Source organism: Amblyomma mixtum, chromosome 7 (assembly GCF_055824585.1).
Source record: "Amblyomma mixtum isolate Tamu chromosome 7, ASM5582458v1, whole genome shotgun sequence".
Classification (NCBI taxonomy): Eukaryota; Metazoa; Arthropoda; class Arachnida; order Ixodida; family Ixodidae; genus Amblyomma; species Amblyomma mixtum.
This window is the reverse complement of record NC_143018.1, coordinates 44,230,738-44,243,151: the sequence shown is the minus strand read 5'-3', so window position 1 is coordinate 44,243,151 and position 12,414 is coordinate 44,230,738. Positions and strand designations below refer to the sequence as shown.

The following is a 12,414-nucleotide window of genomic DNA, read 5'->3' as shown; positions in this document are numbered from 1 at the left end:
TCTAGGATAGCTCGCTTGGTTCTTCCATGCACCTAAATGTTATCTCCATCTGAAGATAAAATATGTAATCCACTATTTGCATCTGGGTGGCACTTATGGCTAACAAACACGAGATGCACAAGATGTATTAAACGATGTATCAGAGCGCATGTCTATTCTGTGGAGAAAACCCAAGCTTAGGTGAAAACCCAAGCAACGGGTGTCAAAAAACCAAGTAATACCGAAGATACCAAACCACCAAACCTTAGATACGAGCAATGGGAGAAGGTGCTGTGCAGCTCGGACCTCGACGACCAGAGAAGCCTGGTCATCAGGGCTCGTGCTGCACCAACCTCCAATGGATAGGCAGCCACCAAAATGTACGTTCTTGGGCTAGGTAGTACAGTCAACCTTGTTATAACGGAACAGTTTTTAACGAAATAATGGATATAACGAACGAATGGCGTTTCCTCTTCGTGGCTCGGCCAATACGGGCTATAACCAAGCTACGCTATAAAGAAGCTGCGGCTATAACAAAGTGCTTTCTTGGCCACTTAAACTTCGTTTTAACGGGGTTGAACTATATATTAACGAAAAGAACTCTGACAAGACTTCTTTCTTTCTTCTTTTTCCTCCTGGTTTCCCTTCGTGCCAGCAGCAAGTATCCTTTGATGTGAATCAGCGCTCTGTCTACGCGCCTTTCTCCCGTCTTTGTGCACTATTATAGCTTCTTTATTTTAGAGTGGTGGGGCTTAAACAAACGCTATGGGGCAGTAGGCGCCACTAAAAAGGCGGTGTCAATGATTAATCTATACATCCAGCACTTCTCCTGCAATTATTCAGACATGTCGTGGAGGTTGTGGATATTCCGGCGTTCATTCCATGCGGTCATCCTGCATATTACTTCAGCGTATCCGCCCCACATCGCGGAGGTGCCACCGCAGTTGACGCAGTCAGCGGAGGCGTCGAGCGCCACGCTGCGGTGCCGCGTCTTCGGGTCGCCGCGACCAGTAGTGAAATGGATGAAAGACGGCCAGGAGCTGACTGGAGGACGATACCACATCCTGGATTCGGGAGACCTGAAAATCGACACTATGCTACCTAGTGACAGGGGCAAGTACACTTGCGCCGCCCACAACAAGTATGGAAACGCTGCGGCTGACGGCTTGCTAGAGGTCAAACAGAGGACACGAATCATCGATCCCCCCGAGAACTACGAGGTGATGTAAAGCATCTCACCTTTTTTCCACAACTTCCATGCGTCTTTAAAGGGACCCTGAAATAATTTTGGTGGGCGTATTTCGAGCGTAAGAGATCTGTAAAGGTGGTCTTCGTCGGCATTCGAGTCAAGTTTGAAAGCTGTGCGTGCACCCTATAATTTAGAAATAATTCTCAAAAATAGCCGCTCGCAGTAGCTCGCAACCGATTAGGGCGACACACCTCACAGCGCGTCCCCTACCCCGATGACGTTAGTGGGCAGACGGGGCGAGCTTGGAGGCTGGCGCTTCTGCCCCCTGACGTCACCGGAGAAGGGGCCCGCGATGATAGGGCGCCCTAATCGGTTGCCAGCTACTGCGAGCAGCGATTTTTGAAAATTATTTCGAAATTATAGTAAAATATAGGGTCCACGCACAGCTCTCAAATTTGGCTCGAATACCCACAAAGACCACCTCTTCGGTGAGCAACATGGGAGTCTTCCTCGGACAAATCTAAGAGTTAGAAAAGTTTCTTTCACTTCTTGTCTGAGAGGAATATATATGACACGATGAAAACTAACGACACTACTGTGGTTTTTTATGCGAGAACATTATATGGCCCGGTAGCGTCTGCAAAAAGTGTCCGCAATTTTACACAAGTGTCCGCACGATTACACCGTTCTGTGAAGATAAATTTGTGAAATTGTCCCTGTGATATATAGTGTATGATAAAATGTTGCCATGGGAAAAATTTGGTTGATGAGGTGTAATTAGTTATTTAATTAAACACGGAAAAACGTGAAAAAAATACACTTAGACGTCCCAACAGCCGCGGACGCCGATGTAGTATGTGGACGTTTTGCTTTCGCATTGCTCCAGTGCTGGTAGCCGCAGTGATCACAGTTTTTTTTTTTTTTGTTATTGCCGCCTAATACAGCGGTGGCCCCGAAATCTGGCTCGTAAAACTGTCGTCAGTAAGTTCTTGCGCGGACTGGTTCGTTGTGCAGGCTGCGGTCGGCAAGGCTGCGAAGTTCCGTTGTCTTGCCATGGTGGACCCTAGCCTGGATCTAGCCGTCGGATGGCTGTTCAGCGGCCAGCCCATAGACTTCGAGGCTAATCCTCGCTTGGTGTTGGCGAACGACAACACGCTCATCATCACCAAGGTCACGGTGCTCGACGCGGGCGACTACACATGCGTGGCAAATACCGCGCTGGACAGCGACCGCGCGCAGGCCACGCTCATCGTACAAGGTGCATGCCTAATTGTGTTCCATCATCATCAGCCTGACCATGCACACTTCGGTTGCAGGACTCTGTCATGCCCTTCAAATGTACTGTGCCAGCTGCGGCCAATGTATCCCCGCAATTTTTTTAATACAACCGCCCACTTCACTCTAATGCCACCCCTATTACGCTTGTCTTCTATTTGATTCCCCTCCGTTACCATTAAGGACCATCGGTTACCTTAGCTTCGCATTATACATGCCTGGCTGCATTTCGGTTTTACAGCAACAACTATGTATGACACATTCGGCAAAATCATGTCGTCTTCGGCGGTGTCCGCGTACCCGCAGGTGTTGGATGGCCTATTAGAATAGATAAGGCGGGTGTCCGGTCTGACAAGTACAGCGAGCCGTGAGTGTGAGGCAGGACTATACCCTACATCTTTACCGCCAGAATCCCGCGCCCAAATCTCCACCAGCATATTATTCCACCTTACATATTCTCACAGTCTTATCCTCCCCCTCTCCACTCCATTCCTGCAGTTTCATGTCTTCTACACTTTCAAATGCCAGAAGTCTAAGCATCGTTTTCAATGCGCTTCAATACACAGTCCTCACCGCCAAAATTCCTTCCGCACATTCGTTGTTTTATTTCTGACACGTGGAAATGGTCTTGATGTTTTTTTTCCCCCATCGAATGCTCTGTCTGCTCTTTCAGATGTGCCTCAAGCACCGAAGGTAGTGCGCGTGGTGTGCGAGGGAAGAATGGCTCTCTTGGAATGGAAGCCCAGAGGTGACGGTGGGGCTCCCATCCTGTCCTACACTATCCAGTACAACACATCCTTCACTCACGAAAAGTGGGAGAATGCTGTCGCGAACATTCCTGCGACCGACACAGCGTTCAGGTTGTCACTGAGCCCGTGGACAAATTATACGTTCCGTGTAGTGGCCTTCAACAAGGTCGGTGCCTCAGCGCCTTCTGAGCCATCGTCGACAATGTGCACCACACCCGAGGATGTACCGTACAAGAATCCTGACAGTGTCGTCGGTTGCGGAGACCGCCCAGACAACCTGGTCATCAAGTGGGAGCCAATGCCTTTGATTGATCACAACGCGCCAGGCTTGTTCTACAAGGTGCTCTGGAAGCGTGACGACCCCCCAGGTGATACGTGGCACTCGCAAATCGTAGAGGAGTGGACGCAGAACATGCACGTTGTCCACGGTCTGCCCACATTCACTCCGTACAGGATCAGGGTCGAAGCATACAACCGCAAGGGACCGGCACAGACGCTCGCCGCCGAAGTGATCGGCTACTCAGGAGAAGACGTGCCACTTGCCGAGCCCAAGGACTTCAAGCTCATTCAAGTGCATAGTCCACGGTTTGCGCAGCTGTCGTGGAGTCCCGTTAGCGCCGAGTCGGTACGGGGCCACTTTCGTGGCTACAAGGTCCAAACGTGGACGCCCGAGCACGGCGAAGGGCTGCTACGAGAGGTGGTGGTGGCGGCCAACGACACCACACCGATGCTCAATGTCTTCCGACCTTTCGCACGCAACAAGGTACGCGTCCTCGCTTTCAACAACAAGTACAACGGGCCACCTTCAGAGACCATCGAGTTCACGACACCCGAAGACACTCCCGGACCTGTCGATGCTCTTCAAGGCGTCCCGATGGGCTCAACAGGTTTTTACTTGACTTGGAAGCAGCCGCCGCAACCGAACGGCGTGCTGACGGGCTACCACATCTACTACCAGGAAGTCAGAGGCCCTGCATATGGGCCCTTGATGGAGCAACGACCTTCGGTGCGCGACCCGCTCCACACGAGCGCCAGGCTAACGGGCCTCAAGCCCAACACCGTATACCGCATCACAATCCGGGCGGCCACGGCGCAGGGCGAAGGCGACCGCCAATTCATAGAGCTGCGGACGGCTGACCGCTCGGAGCGCTTGCCGGACGTACCGAACTTCAACTGGGCGCACGTTCCGGGCAGTGGTGGCAATGCGAGCATTAAGGTGAGACCCCGTTCACGCGACGAGTTTAATTTTGCGCTATTCTGCAGGGGAGCTGCGGAAAGCGCACATTCAAACTTGATAAGTTCAAGTCTAGACTATACAATAAGCCCGATGCCTAGCTCGATGACTTTTACTATTTCCGGGAACTCACACTAACTGCAGCCCTCCAGAACCCTCCAACCTATTCGCTTTCGTTTCGCAGCACAGAGTTCGTGCTTGGACCTAGATACAGTGGTGGTTCTAAAGTTAAGAGAAAATAGCGCAGAATAGAGAACAAAATGGTGATTATATAATCATATGTCCCACCTGAAAATCAGGAAAAAAGCTGTTCAAACAGCACGCGTGATCGCCAGATAAAGAACCGTTTGTCTCTCAGAAATGAATGAGTTATCTGCAGCAATGGTCCTAAGTCGGCTAGTTATTTATTAAGGCGGAAGCCTTTAATGTCTCATCGTTGTAAGCAGCAGTTGTCGACAGAAAATGTCACGCTTTTCAATTGGTGGAAACGGTCGTGACGTCACAGTGCGGGAATTTCAAACGGGGCCAATTGTACTTTGGCTAGTAACCATGCAACCAATTGAAGGGATCGTATAGCGATGCTCCAAGTAAGTGGGACAGAGCTTAGTTAATTGCTTAATTACCAAATTAGCCTAATTAGCTTTACTAGTCAGGCCATATAAATAAATAAAACCGATTAAGAAATTGGTCGAGCTCAGGAATCGAACCCCGGTCTTCGGCGTGAGAGACGAGCATGCTATCCACTCCGCCATGCCAGCTTTTTTTTTTCTTTATTATACCGCCATGCCAGCTCGATGGTTTGGAATGAACAAAGGCGCGTCTAGTGAATACGGTGTCTTCACTCACTCTCATCCTCCTCCATTCCCTTCCGGCAAGGTTTAGGTGTCCACCGACAAATGAGAGACAGATACATTTCCTTTCCTCAAAAACCAATTTACCGACGAGGGAAGCGTAGAACCGAATGGGCGATGGCCTTCTATGGACTCCTTGGCAGCGTTGCAAGACGCTGTCGCGTTCCACTCTTAGGGGCGAAGCTTAACATCTTAACCACACCTCAGTGACCACACTTTAGGTCAGAAAAGTGCCCCCCTGAATTTTGTGAGACAGTTACTGCGTAATTTCCTTTCCTCAAATACAATTTTCATTTTCTTCAATACTGCTCCTCTTTATCTATCTTCTTTCACTCCCACTTCCTCCCTTCCTCTACGGTGCGGTTCAGGTGTCCACCGAGATGACAGAGAATTACTGCGCCATTTCCTTTCCTCAAAAAGCGTTGCGTTCAAAGGGCAAGGCATCCGCCGAAACGGGTGGTGGGGTTCCGTGGACTCCCTGGCAGCGCTACAACGCGCTGTCGCGTTCCACTCCTAAAGGCGAAGCTTAAGCGTCATTAATTAGCAGTTAATTTGTATTCAGGCATTAATCAGTAATTAACCATTAATTAGTGATTTGTCATCACTTAGTAATTAGTACTCAATTATATGTGACGCCACCAGTGCCACAGAAACAGCGAAGGTGGTGCGGAAAACGCTTCCGCCTCTACCCACTTTAGACAGTCAAAGTGCCCCCTGAATTTTTATACGTCCCCTCTGCATGCTCTGCATTGAGGAGACGTGATGACATACGAGGGGAAGAAATACATAAAACAGATGCATGATAGGGGAAGAGGACAGTCGGAAGGACACCAGACACAGACAGTCCGCGAATGAAAAGGAGACAAGACGTACTAATTCGTCTTATCTTCTGTCTTGGGTTTCTTTTCTGCTCGTATTTCTTCATGTTATCGCAGTGAAACGCATGGATAGCCTAGTCTAACTGGAAGAGCGCACTCCAAGAGTTGGGAAGCATAGCCAGAGGGAACGCATATGACTGATTTGCTTGCTTGTAATGCGACTGTTGCCACTTTAATGGTGGAAATGAACAGTACGAGCCACTGGTATTCACCGCCTGTTTACAAAGGTGTTGGGAGGCCTGGATCGGGAACAGTTGGGGATAAGAGTTAATGGAGAATACTTAAGTAACTTCCGATTCGCTGATGACACTGCCTTGCTAAATCGCTTAGGAGATGAGCTGCAATGCAAAATAAATAAGTTAGACAGGCAGAGCATTAAGGTAGGTCTTAAAATTAACATGCAGAAAACCAAAGTAATGTTCAACAGTCTCGCAAGAGAATGTGGACTTCTTGCGCGTGGACTTTCAGGTGACGTGGCTGCCGGCGATGAGCGGCCATTCGGGGAATGCCTTCTACGTCCAATACCGGCACCATGGGGACGAAGAGTGGCTGGCCACCCCTGTGGAGACAAACGAGGACAGCATCCTGCTCGAGGGCCTGGAAGCGGGCGCCCTGTACGAGCTGCGGGTCGTCACCACAGACGGCGGACTCAAGCGCGCTTCGCACATCGAGGAGGTCCTGACAGGAGGTCTCGGTTAGTTTGCCCTGTTACGTCTATGTTACTTAAAGGGACACTAAGAACAATGAAGAGATGGCCTGTATCGATAGGGCACTACATTCTCGTCACAAAGAGATCATTTTCACAAAAAAAAGAAAAAAAAACGGAGCTTTTATGCTCTGCAAACGACCAGAAAACAAAATGCAAGTGTCACCATCTCTGGCCGATATCGCAACTAAAATGCGTGCGTCAACACCGGTTTTTTGCGCGGATCCCAGGTGCTACGCTACGCCACAATTCGCTTTAAAAAGGTGACCCGTCCTTTTCTGTCTGGACGTCTTGAGTGTGAATCGACTGGCAGGAGATTTTTAACTCTAATTTCTTGTCCATATATGCGTCTTTTGTCGTACGAACATCAACATCACCAGAAAGATGCGGAGCGTGTTTTTTATTGAGAACAATAATTATAGGAGGGTACTACTTAAAAAAACAGCAGTTGCTAACACTGGGCCGCGGTCCGCGGCGTCTTGTATTACTCCGCTGGCCAATCGAAACTGTAAACGAAATTGCTTTTTAATGTTTGACTATATCAAACAATCCACATAACAAAATTCTAAAGCTTATCTTTTTTCTTTTGGTAAGCTTCTTGTTTATGTAACAAGAAACGTTCAAGCAGCGGACTACTTTTTCGTCGTGGAGGAATTCTGTGCGCGGAGGCTGAGTGTGGGCGGAGCTTCACTGCAGACTTAAGTTGTATGCGACTATAGACAGAGTTGTCCTCAGTTTCCTTTAACAAACGTCGCTGGCGCTGCTACGGTAGTTGACTAAGGAGTTTCAGTGATTCCAGAAACATTTCCATACAAATCGCGTCGATATATCGAGCAATCTACCATCAAGTTTGATTGCTGCGATGGCTATTAGTTTTTCTATCAGCGAACGCTTCTGAAAAACCTGCTGCCGTACAGTGAAACATGAGCCACAGAACTTACCTCCCGCTGTAGCGGATGTTTCAGCGAAGCCCATCTATAATTTTTAGGTAAGCTTCTTGAATTAAGAATGGCTTTTGCAGGCATAGTACATAATTTGTGACGGACGTCAGGAAAAAGATGAATCGTTAAAACTAAATGCTAGTTAACTAATTACATTTAGGCTCGTGGTTGTAATTAGAAACTTGTAACTGGCCGTAAGTAATAGCTATACAACTTTTTATAATTCGAACACGTGACTGCGCTAGGCGCTGTGGTGACATGAATTCTGGTCACTCCACGCGTCACGAGACAGCCGTGTGCCCCTGCAGCGCACACAGGGACATACCAGTACAAAAGCTCAGAGCACGGTCTGGCAACTACCAAGACATCAGCAACGTCTCTTGCAAGCGCAGTACATGGATATCCCTGGGTGTGCTAATTAAACGGCAGTACAATATGGCACTATAAGGCCAGAGCAGGCCTATCGAAAAACCTTTCCAGCGACAGCCTTAAGGAACACACATTTGAGTCGTTTAAAAAGTACAATGAGGGCAACTTCGGGCAATTTATGGTATTAGTGAAAATTGCTTCCATCGCACTAACTGGCTACTTCGACATCTGTTCGGCAGCAAAAGACACATTTATTGATGAGAAAATTCCATAGAAACCCATAGAAGTCTGTCTATAAAGTCTATAGACTCTCTATAGACAAATACTAGAGAATAGTCTATAGGCAATACAAATGCTATAGACAGTCATAGACAATCTGTAAATTTATGGTCATAGACGTTTATCGATAGACAGTCTATAGACTATGAATATACAAAAATAAATATCTATAGGGAGGCAATAGAGTCAATGATAAGTCAGTAGACTGTCTATAGGCCATTTTTATAAGGATTGATCCAAATTAGTGGCGTAAAAACCAAAAGAACTCCGTGATCGCCGTTTGGAACTGAATGGCGGTGTAGCTTGGCCTCAGGGATCCGAGCAAAAAATTTCCTTACACACCGCACGTTTTGTTGCCCTGACGCACCGATGTCCTGATGCACCTGAGGAAAATGTCCCGACGTACCGATTAACGTTTGCAAAGATGTCCCGTTTTGGCGACACCGGTGTTTCATTTCTTACCCTTTCCAACTTATAAAAGCCACTGGCTCGGTGAAAAATCGAAATCGGCAAGCGCAACTTTGCAGCAGCTGTAAGTCAAATAAGCTGATAAGGTGTAATGATTCGTACTTTGAATCATGCGAACAATATCACTAGAATCAGCCGCCACGGTGGTTCAGTGTTTATGGCTCTCGGCTGCTGACTCGAAAGACGCCGGTTCGACCCCGGCCGCGACGGTCTCATTACGATTGAGGCAGAATGCTAGAGGCCCGTGTAGTGTGTGCTGTCAGTGCACGTTAAAGAATCATAGGTGGTCGAAATTATTCGGAGCCCTTCACTACGGCGTCCCCTCATAGCCGGAGTAACTTAAAGATGTTAAGCTCCATAAAATCAATTACCATTTGAAGCCGCATATCTTTTTTTTTTTATGCAGGCATGCGCGGTTGAGTGGCGCGCATTGCGCATTAGAACAGATATGTGTAGAGTCACGCCGCTGTTCGAGCAAGTCATCTCACACGATCCCGTGACTGCTGTTTTCGGTAATCCTATACCGTAAATCTTTGTTCTCTGCAGATGCCCCTGGTGCGCCGCAGGTTACAAGCACACATTGCGACGGTCTCGAAGCTCTCGTGCAGTGGAAAGCCCCGGAAGCAGACAGCCGGGCTCCGATCCTTTCCTACACTCTCCAATACAGCATCTCCTTCAGCCCCGATAACTGGGAGAACGCCGTCGTCAATATTCCTCCTACGGACACCGAGATTCGTCTGCCTCTGAGTCCCTGGGTCAACTACACGTTCCGGGTAGTCGCACACAACAAGGTCGGCCCCTCACTGCCCTCTGGACCATCCTCGACGTGCACAACACCCGAGGACGTGCCGTACAGAAACCCTGACCGGGTGGAGGTCAGCAGCAGGAACAACTCTGAAAACATGGTCATCACGTGGACGCCGATGCTTCCCATCGAGCACAATGCACCGGGGTTCTTCTACGAGGTCCTCTGGAAGCGCGAGGATCTTGGAAGTGCCAATTGGAGCTCGCATATCGTCGAGGACTGGACAGCGAACGAACACGTTGTGCGCGTCGCGTCCTTGTCCAAGCCGTATCGCGTAAGGGTCGAAGCACAAAACCAGAAGGGACGAGCGCGTACGCCCCCCACCGATGTGATTGGCTTAACGGGCGGGAACCAGCAGCCGGAGGCGACCAAGAACTCTTGTGCCCTGCAAACGACTGGCGGTGTCCGAGCGCATATTTTGTCTAAGATCTTAGAACTCACGTCCTGAATGTACAGGTACCTCCCATATGAAAGAGAAAAAATAGTTTTCACGAAAGCACGAGTTCTGTGGTTATTCATGCGCAAGAGTTCGAAAGGACTTTTCTGTGTCATAGGCCCGGAGCAAGAAAAATTCTCAGGGACGTCTAATACACTAGCAAGCACGCACGTTAAGCGCACTTACCGGGAGTGCGCTTCGGCACCTCGAGTGGCACTTTAGGCTACGCGGTGCTAAACGGGAAAGCAATGTGCACTCGTAGTAAAAAAAAAAAATGACAGAAAATGAGCGGAATTTCTGAAGAGGTCGATGGAAAAGAAAAAGGACTCATAATGATTGACTGCTTGTAACGTGATAATGCAAATAAAGCAAGGTTCAACAGTTTTTAACAATGAAAAAAAAAATAGAAGAAAAGCCAAGATCAGCCAAGACTATCCAGAATTTTGATAACAAACAAGATGGCAGCGGGCAGCGATGTTGCACGTTCCTTTGTTTGGTTGCTTCGCTTGTAGCTATAACGAACAAATTTTTTTTCTAAAAACAGTGTTATAGCATGTAAATTAAACTTGCAAATACTTTTTTATCCGCTATACATAGTGTACCTGCCTTTGAAGTCGCTGCTGGCGAGACTATATACATGATTTTAGTTTCGATACCTGGGCGCCGCCATGTTTGTTTTACTCGAGCGCCGCCTACCGCCGACGCCATCTTGGACTGATAATTTGCAGCCGGTGGGCTGCAGACGAAGCAGCGTGCGATCTCTGAAAGTGTCATTCGCCCGTTTTATTCCTTCCAAGCCTAGAAATTTTGGGTGGGCGTTCGCCTCGTGTCCATCCTCGTTTGTGCTATGCCATTAGCTCCTGCAATAACCAACTGGGAGCAAGCGACCGTTCCTCAACACAGCGAACGATCAGCATCGGTGAGTGCCATGCTCGCAGTTCACGCGTGCTTTTTTGTCGCCGGTTGCCTGTAGGGCGAATGCGGCACGGTGTTGCATGTTAGAAAAAACGCAAGCAAAATGTGTTGAAACACAAGATCGCAGGAGAGCAATGAATATCTAGTTTTTCGTGGAGCGCAGTTTTTCATGAACTCTCTCGCTGCCTGCTTGGACATGGCGAGTGTGACAGTTTAGATGCTGAGCTTGCGACAGAGTACCCCGTTTACAAACTGAACATTTTGGAAACAGCGAGTACATGACCGAAACGAATCCACTTCTCATGATTAGAATGTTTGTTTGCGGAGATACGCGCGATGAAATTGAAATTCGGCCCCTCCTGCCGCTTGCGTAGGGCTGTTCGTACTACGAGCGATACAAGCCAGTTGACTGAAAGCAATTCGCATTCTCGCCTTCTCCGCTCCCGCCAGTACTCACTGGTGCACAAATACCAGAAAATGTGCAGTTACACGATCTAATAGGTTGGTACGTTAATGGAACGCTATTACCACTTACACTGACAGGCAGAATCGCCGCACCTGTGTTGAGAATTCCAATCTCAATCGGATCGGGGCACTGCTCAAGTCGCTGCGTTTGTTGTATCTCTGGCACGGTTATGCATAGTGTGGATTTTTTTACAGTGCATTCGATGCGATTTCAGTCGAATAATTTATTACAATGCGTGGCAGAGTTTACCGTCCTGTGCATGCCGTGTATTTTTTCATCTTACGTTGCCATGGCTGCATTTTTCCTCACTTTGCAGTTGGGTAAAAGTTCATGTCGCCGCTTCTATTCATGCCATGCTGTGCAAATTAAATTAGTATTTTTGCACTAACGACATGTTTATTTTTTTCAGGTGGCGATCCCCACACCCTCCCGATATTGATCATGTTGGGCGGCGAAACGAAGTGGCCAAATTTGTGAAGTCCTCACATAGTGTACTGCTGAATTAAAAGAACTTTGCCAAGGTCGTCCAAATACTTGATCTCTTAAAATTATGCACAGATTACAGTTTGGTAACCCAGGCGCTGCGCTTCGTTCCGCGCCCGATATTAGGCACAGGCAGTGGGTTTGTTTCTGTCTGCATTTCGTTCACAAAGTGCGCTAACGTTTAAGCTTTTTGTTGGCGCAAGTATTTTTTGTTCAACTACGCCCACTGCCAATGCAACTCGGGACCGGCGGAAAAGCGGTGAAGAAATGGACACCGCAGACGTGCTGAGACCTTCACATAACATGGTGCACGTAAATACTGGGGGCGTTTGTTTTTTTCTACTTTCGTCGACTATTTCCGCAACCGACAATAAAACAATGATGTCTAGAA

At 48.2% G+C, this 12,414-nt stretch overlaps 1 protein-coding gene and 1 long non-coding RNA gene across 3 annotated transcripts in view; both read left to right on the top strand.

Annotated features, from left to right (window-relative positions):
- LOC149335840 (neuroglian-like) overlaps nt 1-10,790 on the top strand; it is a 27,783-nt gene extending 16,993 nt beyond the window's left edge. For both annotated transcript variants that reach the window (XM_089552407.1, XM_089552408.1), the window contains 5 exons: nt 889-1,199; nt 2,183-2,426; nt 3,117-4,408; nt 6,624-6,849; nt 9,465-10,790. In XM_089552407.1, coding sequence (XP_089408533.1) covers nt 889-1,199; nt 2,183-2,426; nt 3,117-4,408; nt 6,624-6,849; nt 9,465-10,171 — 2,780 coding nt within the window. In that variant the 3' untranslated portion in view covers nt 10,172-10,790. The remainder of the gene's footprint in view (nt 1-888; nt 1,200-2,182; nt 2,427-3,116; nt 4,409-6,623; nt 6,850-9,464) is intronic.
- Nucleotides 10,791-12,414, top strand: LOC149335839 (uncharacterized). The gene is made up of 2 exons (XR_016284112.1): nt 10,791-11,078; nt 11,950-12,414. It is a non-coding gene; the product is annotated as an uncharacterized LOC149335839 (long non-coding RNA).